Here is a 14271-nt window from a genome sequence, read left to right as displayed (position 1 = left end):
TAATTTTGAACATATGAGTTTACCTGCTAGACCATCCAGATGGAAATATGTGGTAAATGGGTGGAAACAAAGGAGAGGCATAAACTTAGGAGAGGCATAAACTTAGGAGAGGCAGACATTTTCAGACAAGTTTCAGTTTAGACATTCACTGGATGGACTGTTTTTTAACATTTAAAATAAAACTTTTACCACAATAAATAGAACAATGTATTAAAACTCACTTCCACAGTTGTCCAAGTTATTTTTTTAATCATGATTTAATTAAAAAAATTTTTTTCACCTTTCTTTAACTGTCAAGTTTTCTTTGGCAAATTTATTCAAAACACTAAATTTTCATTTTAGAACCTAGTTTATACTTATATAACAAAGGCCCTAAATTGATCCAGGTTCACCAGGATACCTTTCTCTAAGCCCTAATGGTTTACATCTTCCCTTTAAAATGTATAAATATCTTTTAATTACATTGTCATCCACAAAGACATTCTGGAGAAAAAAATTATGAATTAAACACCTATAAATTCTTCTTCATTTCTGTTATAGTGTAGCAATTTATCATCTAACCCATAGTGGTCTATCAGCTGAGTAAGGCTTAGTTTCTTGTTCTCCTCAGACATAGCTGACTGCAGCTCATAAAGCAACAGCTGGCTACAGCTTCTCCACTTCTTTATTAACATCTGTAACTGAGACAGGTCATTCTGAAACAGAAAAAAAAAAAAAAGACATAAATGTATGTCAATAACTAGATAGCCATCCTAACTTACTTAATGAAAGTTGTCAAATCAGTCGATGAGTAGCAGGTTTAAAGGGTAACACATTCGGACATAAATGGGACTTCTACCCAGGAAAAAGTAGAATGGTTTTAAGTAACTATCACTCAAATTGGAGTTCTATGGCTGTTTTGTTTGGTAGAAGCTCTGGGCTATCCTTACCCTCAGGGAAAAATCGAATCATTAAATAGGGCAAAACTATGTAAAGAAGCAACAATATGGGTTAAAAAAAAAATCTACTTTTTCTACCACAGCTGTACTTTAAAAAATGATATTCAAATTAATATTTTTCAATGTCACTATCTCATAAAACTCAAGTCGTTATATTTAGAGAAGTCCTAAAAATTCAAGAGAGCAAATAAGAAACAGTATTCCATCATTTATGACACATTTGCTGGGAAGAAGGAGCAATTGCAATATACCTGAATGATCCAGGTAAGTGAGGGTCATCTTCTTCCAAGTGCCCAAATTCTATTTTCTTCAACCTTATCTGGGTTGAAATCTAAAATCTAATATACAATTTGTTGTTTTCTTAAAGAAAATGTTCGGAATACTTTAATAATTTGTTACACACAATTGAGTAACAAAAGATCATTACTCAAATTACTTTTCATTGTACTCTGTGGTCCATTTTTAGCTTTTTTTCTCATTCACTGTCACTGTTGCTTCTGTTCTCATTGCCACTTGCAGCTAACATTTGAAGCTTCTAATACTGCTGTGGGCTGGAAACTAGATAGAAAGCTTCAACTGCATAGGAAATAAGGGCTGGGACTTTTAAAAGTTATACCTGGTGTTTAGAGGCCTCTTCTGCTCTACTCTAAATCTATGACATATTTGAGTTAAAGCTGTTGGAAGCCAGGTCTCTGGATACTTGGCTTACTTCTTCTTATGCTAAAATAAACTTTTCTTTTTGAAATACTTTCCTACCATTTATCTAAAAGTAAAAAAATTAATTAGGCAATGGTTCTGAAATTCTTCTTACCTTTGATCTATACATTTTGACTAGTTTTAGCCTCCGAAGAAGTTCTTCTTTCTCTTGAATCTGCTTCACCAATTTTGCTTTTTCTTCGTTTAATCCATGTTTGGGAAGATTCTCACTCATGAAGTCATTCCGGAGGTCACTGCATGACTCAGAATCAAGTGATTTAGATGCACATGCATTGGTATTCTTGAAGGTATTTTTCAAATATGTACTGTCTTCAAATTCACTGTCTATGTGTTTAAAATTTTCTTGAAATTCCAAACAGTTTTCTTCTGTTGAAGGTGCTGGTTTCTCTGAAAAGGTCTGATCATTTTCTTCACTCTCTACTTTAAGTCGTTTTACCACACCATAACAAGAATTAAATGAAGATCTAGTTTTCCTTAATCGTTCCCTAAGGGTTGCACTCATAGGCTGAAAAAGGCATCAAACGTTAATAATGTTAATCAAGACTTGATATAAATAAATCTACTAGAAATCAAGACCTTACGTTTCTATGGCAGACACCACTAGATGACTTTCTGTCTCCATATATCTAAAGTAACCATCACAAAATATCTTTAATTCCTGTAAGCTCCACTGAGTTTTAACCCCTTTTTATATTAGCAGAGCCAGCACCCTTCTAAAACAGTGCTGAAACACTTATCTCAGTAATCACAAACATTTGTTCAGCAATTGTCCCAAGCCTGACATGGTTATAGGTGCTTCAGAGTTACAAGTTAAGGAATCGACCTAGATCTTTCCCCCAAAGACCTTCGTGATGTCAGATTCAAACTTCCTGTTTGGAATGCTGTAAAAACTTGAACTGAAACTAAATGAAAATAATTGGGTCAAGATGAAAATTTGAGGGGAAGGTCCAATACGTTACCTAAGGGGAAAGACCTAAAATTATGTTAATAAAATTTTTACTTACTGATTTACACATTACGTTAACTGACAATGTTCAGTAGACTTGAAGCCACCATTGCCACAATACTTAGAAATATAGAATAGATCCACTGAAAGAACTAAGATTTTCATACTTGTTTTCTTGAACTGCTTGTACGAGGAGACGGTGGATTGGCACCAGCCTGTGGAGTGCTAGGTAACACCACAGCTGAGTCTGATGGACTTTCCATCTTGAAATCTTGCTTTACTTCTAAAAAACAAAAAATAATCACAAAACGGAAATCAAATTAACCCACACCTCTATATATTCCTTAATTTTTATCAAAGAATTTTTTATTGTTTTACATAACATCACCAAGTAAGCCGCCAACTTCCTTCTTTCACTTAGTTGTGATTCATTCTTGCTTTTTTTTTTGTTTTGTTTTCCATTTACTTTCCTAAATCGGATTGTGTTGCTCATTATGGTGACTACTAGTTTTTATCATGACAAGTTAACTAGCTAGCATCTCATATGAACAACTCCACATTTGTTTTTATTGATGGATAAAATCTGACAAAAATCCTCAAAATCTGCCATATTCGGGGGGGTGAGTTGGATAACAATTTTGGATAGTCAGGAATTCTTTAATTTCATTACGCCAGCTTCACAATGAAAGGAAGTGTAACTGAAATCTTGACTCAAAAAAACATAATCAGACCTGTCACGCTACCCTAAATCCTAAAGGCTCTGTGCCTAAAACAAATGACCCTCCAGGCCCGAGGAATAAGGAGCCCAAGCACAGATAAACTTACTCCTGTCTGCATCGTTTTCGATTAAGCAGCTAAGAGACCCTGAAAAGGAGAGACTGAAGTTTGCTTCTCAAACGAAGGCCATGAAACTTTACCGGGAAAAATACCACAGGGAGTCCTCCCTCCCCTCCCGCCACTACAGCAAGCCCTCGAGAGACCCCAGGCCTGAGGTGGAGCTGAGAGGTTCCCTGACCAGGGAAAGGGAGCGCTACTCGACTCCCCACCCAATCCCCGAAGAAGTCCAGTTCTCAGACGCCCACTCCAAGCCCTAGCACGCTACCTCCCTCCGCCATCCCCGGAGAGCGTAGAGAACTAACCCAGCCGCTGCCGGCAGCCGGGAGTCTGAGAGGCGGGGCCGCGCGGGAGGCGGAAGAGACCCGCGATTGGTCAGATTGACTGACGCGCGCAGCTCCACTCAGCCCCGCGCTCGGAGCGGCGGGACTGCGCGCGCGCGGCCGCGAGCCTCCGCAAGGGAGCGGGGCGAGGCCGCGCGGGAGGGGCCGAAAAGCGTGATTGGCCAGGTTGACCGAGGCGCGTGGCTCTGCTCCGCCCAGCGCCCGAGAGCTGTGGAACTCCGCGCGCGCGCGCGCGCGCGCAATCCTTAGCAGCAGTCGGGCGCTCTCCGTAATGAGCTTAAAACGAGAAACCGATTCCGGGAGGGGCGCGCTTTTATTCACGGCTTCCCCTCCCTCCTCTCTCCTTGCTTCGCCTTCCCTTCCTGCTTCCTAGTTTTTGTGTGTTTGTGAAGGACGCCTGGGAACGCCCCTCCCGTTCTCCTGGCTCCCGTCAGTCCCTTCTCCGCGCTCCCCCCAGCAAAGGCCTTTCCTCAGACTCCCTGGGACCCAGAGCCGCGCGGCGGGCTGTGTGTTAAATTTACAGCTTGTGAACTCCAAAGGCAGAGACCACGAAAGAGCAGCGCGGGGTTCAATGGCCTGTTGACAGTCAAACACGTTAGCAGTCTCTCTGAGAGCCCCGGCGGATGCAGTTGAGCTCTTTTGTAGCCTTCTCTGCCGCAAACTCTGCGGTCCCGCCACGGGTTTTCTGCCGGATCTACCTCAAAAGTTAGATTTCTTAGCTTGGCTTCGAATCTTGTCGTCAAATCTGAGAGAAAATGTAGCCCAAGGAAATCTGTTATGGTGCAACACAGGAAGCAGAACAATCACTTAATAAGATTGGGTTGGTCCAGAATTGGGGTGATTGAGGCAGATAGGGCCCTGGCTGAATACTGGGCAGCGGCATCCTCAGTCTAAAATAATCCTCCTCGTTTCCTGTGTGGTGATGTTCCGTTGCTGTGCAACAACAGAGATAACTAAGTTGGAGCCCTGGGTTTAGGAAAAGACAGTTGAGTAATTTCTGAGTCGCGTGGAAGTTGGGAATTTTAACGGGCCAGTGTTTCGAATCCCAGTGAATGGCCATTTTAAACGTTGACCCTGTCTTTTTACTAACATCTGATAGTAATGGCTTAGAGGTAGCCAGGATCCAGAAGGAATTCACTGAGTGCTAAACAGTGGGATGTAAATATAGAACCTGAAGACAACCTAATACAGTGATTAAGGACATAAATGTTGGAGTCAAATTGCCTAGGTTCAAATCCCAGCACCATCATTTTGTGTGCTTTGTAAGGTAGTGTCGCTGTGCCTCGGTTTCCTCATCAATAAAGCGGGGATAATATTATCAACCTCCTAGGGTTTGGAGAATTAAATGAGCATTCATGACAGGCAGTGAAAAGCAGCAGTAGGTATCTAAGAAGCACTCGATAGTTATGCTAGAGATGCAACTATATTCACCATTCCCTAATTGATCTAAAGGAATGCATCATATAATCCTTTCACCCCTTCACTTACCTCCCCCAAAAAGGCCACAGATTTTTTTAAAAGGTGCTGTGATGTGTAGGACACCTCACCATGTAAGCCATAAATAGCAGAAGACTTGGAGCTTCCACATATAACTGATAATATATTCTGATCCTTCTAAATTTTTCAAAAAGTATGTAAATTAATCTCAAGGAAGTTACAAAATGAGAGAACTCATGATTTTGTGATACAGGTGTTATTCACCTCAGCAAGCCACAGGTCCCAGTCTGTACATTTACTTCTCCCTTTACTCATCCATTGGCATCAGTTACACTGAAAAAAAGCAGAGTGATTTGTCCTGAAGCATAATGCACACTCTGCATATTCTTTACACTTTGGGTTGGGTTGTTTTTATGATTCCCTAAAATAAGCTGCTCCAAAAGCCTTTTATCATTACAACCTAAGCTTAGAGCTGTGTTTTTGCTGGCTCCATAAAGGAAAACAACATCTTATCTAGCAAAAGTTCTGACTTGCTTATTATGTGAACTGGTATATTATAAGGGATTGTTTTAGCCAGATTTTCAGAGAACTTCAGAACATGTACTCAGAAGAACTTGTATGTCATAAATGTGCATTTGTTGACCTACATCTCAGACTTTCACGTGTTGTTAGAATCGAATGATTTTCCCAAATACAAGTTTGCATTTTACTTACTCCCATTATGTACCAAAATGGAAACATACCTCTCACTCTCAATTTAGTGTAAGGGATCTGGAATATAGCCCCTATAGTTTTCATTGTACCTTCAGTTAAAGCCCAGCAACCATATCCATGTCTTTAGGAACTTGAAATCTACTGGCCTATTAGGAGTTTGTTGTTTCTGACACATGACATTGTATGTTTCATGCGAAACTTTTTTTAAATCTTTTTTTAAAAATTTGTTTATTTTATTTTTGGCTGCGTTGGGTCTTCGTTGCTGCGCGCAGGCTTTCTCTAGTTGCGGCGAGCAGGGGCTACTCTTCGTTGCGGTGCACGGGCTTCTCGTTGCGGTGCTTCTCTTGTTGCGGAGCACGTGCTCTAGGTGCGCGAGCTTCAGTATTGTGGCACGTGGGCTCTAGAGCGCAGGCTCAGTAGTTGTGGCGCACGGGCTTTGTTGCTCCACGGCATGTGGGATCTTCCTGGACCAGGGCTCGAACCCGTGTCCCCTGCACTGGCAGGCAGATTCTCAACGATTGTGCCACCAGGTAAGCCCCCATATGAAACTTTTCAGGCAGGGAAAAGTACTGCCCCAGAGAACCAGAAGGCAAGGACTCTTTACTCCACCATAGAGAATAATTTGGGCAATAGAATTCAATGAAAATAGTAATTAATACTAACCTAAGGCAGGCTTTCTCTGTTTTTAACTTTCTTCAGTACCCAAGGCTGCTATTCACCACTTTGTTATTCATCAGGGTGTGGTAAAATGCTCTTCCGTTCATTCTTGTCTGTGATTATTGTTGGTGGGGTAATGACGTAAACCTAAAAACCTTTATGAGGGTTTTTTCTTTTTTAATAGCAAGAAGAGAATAGTGAATAGTGTCTCTCTCCCTATCTCTCTCTCTCTGCCCCTCTCTCCATACAACCAAGCATACACACAGGCACACACTTTCAAGCCACAATTTAAAATTTTATGGCAGTAATTTTTGTAAAAATTCTTAGCTTTAGCATTACTTTAAAAATCTTAACAGTAATCTCAGGATGACCTAAACTCCATTCCATTGACTTTTCTGTATTGATAGGTAGTATCCGTAGCTATTTTTAAAGCAATTTAAAATATACATACACACTTTTAAAACTGGAATTAAAATCCACTTGGGTGAAGAAGAGCTATATAAAATCCACATGATTAAGTTGATTATAAAGTCCATCAGGACAAGTTAAACTAAATTTATAACACTCACAAGAAAGTCTACGACATTCTCTCAACTGGCTTTCAATATTTCTAATGACACTGATATGTAGGTTGAAAATCACCTTCAAAAACTCTTCTCTAGGTTTCTCTTGCCATGAATTCAAATCTCATCCTATAGACCTATCCATGGTGAAGAAGATGTAGTTTTAGTGCTCTGTCACCTCATAAATTTCCCTTTGAATAACTGACAAACTCATTCTGTTTTTTTCTCTATTACCTAAATATTTCATATGGAATTCTACAGTGTAATTGGTTCACTTGTAAAGACTGTGGAAGACTTTGTTATCAAAAAGTGACCTTTGAGGGTAAACTGTTTAATATTTTTAGTCAAGCTAAACAAGAAAGGATTTTATTTTCAACTTTAAGGTGAAAGAGCCCTTGACTTAGCTATTAGGCATACCTGTGAGGTTGCCTCACTGAGCAGGATGGCTACTTCGAGCCTGGAGATAAGGGGAGGGTCAATGATACAAACCTGTTCACCACCAGGTAACCAGAAAGTTGATCTGGGAACTAATATTGAGGGTAATATACTGAACAAGAACCTAAAGAACTCCTTTCACCTGAGTTCCTATCCTTTTATTCTATTAGATCTGGCATTTCATCAAGTCCATTAGAGACTAGAGAAGTAAGAGTATCTATGATTCACTGCTATTAGTGGGGTGTGTTCTCTTGGAGGAGAATAGAGTGATTCAGGTCAGATTAATAACGCAGTGAGGAAGGCGGTAGGATGTGGGTGAGTGGGAGGGTCATGGCAGAAGAGTTAGATGGTGGGAAAGTAATGGTAATAAAAGTATTGCTCAAGGCCACATCTATCTCAGATCCTTTATTAACTCAGAAATGTCATTTGGAGAAAAAAGGCAATAGATGTCAGCAAATCCTTAAGCAACAGAACATGTCTTGTAATCATCTTTAACCACCTGAAGTTTGAGGGGTAACAACTCCCAAGATAATTTCACAGTGTTGAAACCTTTTTGAAGTGCCAGCAAGAAGTCAATTCAGTGCTCTAGCCTCACCTCTCATTACTGTTTTGGTCTTGAGAATATAAAAGGTTTCTTTTGGTGATGCTTTTTTAAAATGGGGGAGTAAGAGTGTCTATTAGTACCAATAAAATAAGGAGTTAAGATACCATTCTACCATATTCTAGGACACTACTGATCTTTTGGCTTCTGCTCTTCCACACCTTGGCAAAGTTTGATGATAAGAACAGTAGTAGAGTGGACCTGTGCATTAGCCTATAACCAGGAATTTTCTGGCCCAGTTCAGGATCTAAGAGCTAGACTGAAACTTAATCCCTTCCCACCACTCCCAAAGGCAACATAAAATGTTTTCATCAGGGACCTTTATGAGCAGTACCAAACCACTGAATGCTAGAACCCCTGACCAAGAGGTCTGACCCCCCGGGGAGGATCCCTTGCAGAGGCATGGTCAGAGGTGGGGAAGGCGGCTTGAGCAAAGATACCTCTCCTTGATCCTCTCCCTTTCCATCTCCAAGATCATGCCTAGTGCCATTAACCCCACACTGTGTCTAAATTACACCACTAGTCAGTGATATCAACATTACCCACCTCTCCACCTCTCTGGCTCCCAAGAAATAATGTGTGAAGTTTAATGATGATGCTGGTGGCCCACACTTGGCAAATGATATCACTGTTTTTTTATAGTGAAAATATATCTTTCCACGGAGAAGAAGCTCTTGGAAAAGAAGCATAGAATGCAGCCTACATTCACCCTCACGTGGTTCTCCAAGACTTCACTCAGCTATTTAGACTTTGTTAACAGGAGATTAAGACAGATAATACTTTTCCCTCAACAATGAACACCTTTAGCTCGAACTCTTCCCAACACTTCCACCTCCCCAAATTTCCCCTTATGTGTCACTCTGGTTATTACTATAGCAGCTATCAAGTACCGATATCATCTCAGTTATTTTTTCACTTTTTGTAAGTGACTAGCTCTGAGTCAAATTATACTTTTCTTATGGCCACTTTCCAACTTTTATCTTTTTTTTTTTATTCAAGAGAAGTTTACTTACTTTTTACCAGTACTCCACAGTACATGGGAATGTTGGCTTACTCTATCTCCATTGTACTCTTTACTCTCTTTCTCACACTTCTTTATAATGTGTGAATCTATGCCCTTTTATGAATGCTGGATATTGAAAACTCAACCTGCTGAAGATCTGCTGTGAGAGGAATTCATACCAAGTGCAGGAATAACACTCACCAGCAAAGACGGTCTTCTTGACTTTTGAAAGCCTGTCATTTGGCAGATAACATCCCTTGATATCAAAGGACACAGATTAGGGTTTTGGAGGACGGAAACTAATCACGTCCACATTGTTAAGCAAATTCCTAAGAAACTATAAACTATAAACCACCCATAGGTTAAAAACAAACATACAAACAAACAAGCATTACTACAGGTTGGCATTATCTGAAATGCTTTCCTAGCTTAACTCTGGGCCATTGAAATAGGGTATTTTGAACCTGCATGTGCAAGTTTAAGATTTTTGTAAAGCTGCCAAATCTTTAATATAAAAAACAATTAGCATAAAGCTTGTGCAGTTAAGCTGCCCCAAGAGGAATGAGTTTGAATCTTTGGCAAGATGCTCCTCTTTTTAAAATACAGTTTCCCAGTGCATGTTATTTTCACTCAGAGCTATTTTCCTCAGGTTTTGAAGGTATGTAAAGCTGATTTTGTTTCATTCCAATAATTGTCTACAGGGATAGCAATTTATTTTCAGCCACTAGCTTTTAGGATGACTCAATCAACCAATTTTACCCACCCATACAGCCCTGTCTGCTATGAATACGCTACCAAAAAATACACTATTTTTTGCTGGAGAAGGTGTGGAGAAAGGGAACCCTCCTGCACTGTTGGTGGGAATGTAAATTGATACAGCCACTATGGAGAACAGTATGGAGGTTCCTTAAAAAACTAAAAACTGAACTATCATATGACCCAGCAATCCCACTACTGGGAAAACCATAATTCAAAAAGAGACATGTACCACAACGTTCATTACAGCACTATTTACAATAGCCAGGGCATGGAAACAACCTAATTGTCTATCTACAGATGAATGGATAAAGAAGATGTGGCACATATATGTAATGGAATATTACTCAGCCATAATAAGTAACAAAATTGAGTTATTGTAGTGAGGTGGATGGATCTAGAGTCTGTTATACAGAGTGAAGTAAGTCAGAAAGAGAAAACAAATACCGTATGCTAACACATATATATGGAATCTAGAAAAATGGTACTGATCAACCTCGTGGCAGTGCAGGAGTAAAGACGCAGACATGAGAATGGACTTGAGGACCACGGGGTGGAAGGGGAGGCTGGGATGGTAGTGAGAGAGTGGCATGGACATATATACACTACCAAATGTAAAATAGATAGCTAGTGGGAAGGGGCTGCACAGCACTGGGAGATCAGCTCCGTGCTTTGTGAAGACCTAGAGGGGTGAGATAGGGAGGGTGGGAGGGAGGCTCAAGAGGGAGGGGATATGGGGATATATGCATACATATGGCTGATTCACTTTGTTGTACAGCAGAAACTGACACAACATTGTAAAGCACTTATACTCCAATTAAGATGTATAAAAAAATAAATCTATTTTTATAAAAGATTACAGATTACTAGGCTTGTTTACTCCATACTACAAATTATTCTGTAGATTTAACCTGGGTTTTGATGTCCAAATAATAGATCAAACACCACAAAACCTGGGCCCACTTAATTAGGGCTAAATTCTGAGAAAATCATGATTATTTTCCTTAACGAGAAATGCATACTTCATGTTCTAAAGACCTTTTGATATAATTGACTAAAAAGGATTATGGAAGTTCATGATTCTATGATTAACATTTTATGATATAAGTATGCATTTAGTAGATATACGTGTACTTTCTTAGGGCTGATAGAGTATTGTAACAATCATGTTAAACTTGATTGTATCTTGTAAGTGAGATAAACCACATTTTACAGTAGGTGAAGTTTTAAATGAGTAAGGCTGTAAAGCCACAGACCTCACCTACTTGACTTTTCTTTGGCCTTCCAAACCCTTTCTTTGCTGATTTTTGTTGCTGTATGCAGTGAACTGGAATTGGCTGTGGTCACAAATTGTGAAGGTGAGGTTGCTTAAATCTGTACTAAACACGACATAATCATGGGTTGTCAGTTTAAATTGGGGAAAATTGGGAAGCCGCTTGGGAGTTTTGTTTAAATACAAGTTTTGGTGAATACATTGATGTTTACAACTTTTTTTCTCTTACCGTAAGTTCTCAACAAATATGTTTTGAATGGATAAATCTAAGGATGGATGGAGTATTTAATCAGTAGCTCAAAAAGTGAGAATTCCAAACATGATAAGAAGAGAGAGTGACAGTGTAGCAATCCAATAGAGGCAGGGACAGGGGAATATTAAGGTAGAATAGTGACAACAATGTGAATGTATTGATACTTAATGTTACAGAACTGTATACTTAAAACTGGTTAAAAGAGTAAATTTTGTATTATGTATACTTTACCACAATTCCAAAAACAATCTCCAGGGAAGAATATTCTCCAGCATAACTGATATCCATATTGAACAGCTTCTCTGAGGGGAAAACTGTTCCTCAGATCTAATCTACACCTTTCAGCTTCCTGTCTTACTATTTCTTATTGTTGCTTCTGTCACTGGACCAGAAAGGCTACTTGGAGACAGACACTAAGATGTGCTCCCTTTCTGGGTGATGCCACCAGCCCTCTTTGGAAATGGTGCCTTTGAGTTGCTGTATTCACAATGGGATGGGTTTTAACAGGCTTGTCTTTTCTGCCCCTTACTCCATCCTCTTGTGAAAGGCAGCATAATTTTCAGTCTGTGTAGCCAGGGAATAGAGTAAAGGTTAAGTCAGGTTCGTGGAAATCCACCCATAACATCAGTTTCGGGGAAAGGAGTCAGGTAGTGCAACAAGAAATGAATATATGTTGGGGTGCTTCAAAGAACACTAATTCTATTAAATCTGCTAATTGTGCTTTATACCAGTAGTACAACCTCTGGAAAAAGGAGAGAAATGTGAACCTTTCAGGGACAACATAAGAAGTTAAATAAGTTTTATTTACTTGAAAAACTGAGATTACCCTTGTTTTTCCCCATTTATTCATGTTATTTGCCTAAATATGTCTTGTACCTCACTCCTCCTCTTCAACGTCACTGCCACTGCCCAAGCTCAGTCTGGCCTGGATGCCTTCAAGAGTCTCCTGACGCCTAGCCTTGCGCCTTGCTTTCTCTGTGCATCTCATTTCCCAGGCCCATCTGTTCTCTACATTACTGCCAGGATGATCATTCCAAAGATCTTAAGATCTTCCAATGATACCCAGACCTCTTCATGATAAAATCCAAACTCCTCACCAAATCACTTAAACATACTTCTCCAGCTTGACCTGGTGCCATTTCTCAGCACACACCCTGCACACAAGCCTTCTCGAATCATGTGCTCACAGTTCCCGTAACAGGCCAGGCTCCTCTCCTCCTTATCATCAAGCTTCGTTCTTCTGCCTAGAAAACAGAGGCACATGTGTATGCATGCACACATGCATACCTGCGAACACATACACCTCCATCTGCCTGATTTCTACTCCCACCTGAAGACTAGGATCAAGGGTCATAATCCCCACTCCATCTCACTTCCTTCCCATTGGCCCATGTTCTCTTTTTTTCCCCCTCCCTCAAGTCTTCTACCTAGAGTTAAATGCTTTTCCTCTTTTACAGCACCGTGTAGGTATCATAATACACATTTCACCATGAGCTATTTGAGAGTAGGGACCATGTCTTTGATCTCTGTATCCCCAGCACCTGCACAAAAGACTTAGCAGATTTTGGTGGGTTCAATTGCGAGATAAAGCACTAAGGGTACAGGGAAAGTGCTTAGGGAGTTCCCAGAAGGTTGAGTCAAGGAAGGCTTCATGGGGAAAAAATGGTATATGAACTATATATGTTATTGTCTTCACAACAATCCTGATAGAATCTTCCTTCTTACTTTTCAATCAACACCTCTTTTTTACAACTAATTCTGTAAAATATATTCTACAAGTATATAAAACCTGATTACAGGACACAGATACTCCTTGGGTAATAGAGTGATAGATTTATGACTGAGAAGTTTTCAAACACCAGATTTAAGGGCTTATTGACAGGCTTACAGAATACAATGGGTTGTTATTTTCCACTCTTGTTGCTATATATTTGGTCATGCAGGATGCATAGGTAGCAGTTAAGAGAATGGATAGTGGAGTCAGACATACCTGGGTTTAATCTCAACCCTGCCTTTATAAGCCATGCTAATGAAACCTCATTAAAAGTTTTCCTCATACTATATCACATGGGTATAATATCTACTCCATTAAATCTAATGAAGCAGATAAAGTGCTTAATATGGATATTAACATTTAACATTGAACATATGGTCGTGGAGGTGGTGATTACCTTAAAGCCGAGGATAGAGGCATGTGGCAGGGGCAGTACAAGACAGCTGCTTGATGAGGGAACTTTTCTCATCCCTTTCATTTAGCCAGAACTTCTCAGATTGTACTCCAAGAGAACGTTATTGTTCTGTGAGCTGGTCTGAGGTGTTTCACAGGTAAAATCAAAATCAGGGTGATCTTTTCTAAATATGCAGGAAACATTAAAATAGAAATAGAATGCTTCCAGTTATATATTTTTTTCTGTATACTCTTCTTAAAACTGTAGTGTCTGCCAATGGATGACAGATAACAGGATGAATAGGTAGAAAATGAATATTAAGAGGAAACATCAGTAAATGATTTATTTCAAATGTTTATTCAACATTTAACAAATACTTGTTTTATAAAAGGTTTTCTTTCTTTCTTTCTTTTTTTTTGGTAAAGACGTGTAAACATGTAGTTTGGTCATTTTCTTTCTAATAGTATTGCTCCTAGTGCCAAAATTAAATGTGGCTTTATCTCATGCTATTCTGCAAAGAGCATAAAATCCCCAAATCACCATGTCATCCAATGCTCCACCACTTGCAGAAGCACACAGTCTGTTATTGCCAGCATCCCACTGTCTGAAGCTTTAAAGTCCTGGTGTTTAGG

General features: G+C 39.7%; 1 protein-coding gene across 3 annotated transcripts; it reads right to left on the bottom strand.

Annotated features, from left to right (window-relative positions):
• Positions 1-3790, bottom strand: SFR1 (SWI5 dependent homologous recombination repair protein 1). 3 transcript variants are annotated; one of them, XM_032607289.1, is made up of 5 exons: positions 3704-3719; positions 3427-3465; positions 2769-2884; positions 1750-2160; positions 1-695 (listed from the first exon to the last, which is right to left on the bottom strand). In XM_032607289.1, exons 1-5 carry the CDS (start codon positions 3714-3716, stop codon positions 504-506), a joined length of 771 nt encoding a protein of 256 aa, XP_032463180.1. In that variant the 5' UTR covers positions 3717-3719; the 3' UTR covers positions 1-503. The 3 variants fall into 3 exon arrangements, with proteins under 3 accessions (XP_032463180.1, XP_032463182.1, XP_032463181.1); XM_032607291.1 differs by lacking the exons at positions 3427-3465; positions 3704-3719 and adding an exon at positions 3741-3790; XM_032607290.1 differs by lacking the exon at positions 3427-3465 and having other exon boundaries at positions 3704-3734.
• Positions 3791-14271: the final 10481 nt, after the last annotated feature.

Source organism: Phocoena sinus, chromosome 16 (genome assembly GCF_008692025.1).
Source record: "Phocoena sinus isolate mPhoSin1 chromosome 16, mPhoSin1.pri, whole genome shotgun sequence".
Classification (NCBI taxonomy): domain Eukaryota; kingdom Metazoa; phylum Chordata; class Mammalia; order Artiodactyla; family Phocoenidae; genus Phocoena; species Phocoena sinus.
This window is presented reverse-complemented; position numbering and strand designations above follow the sequence as displayed.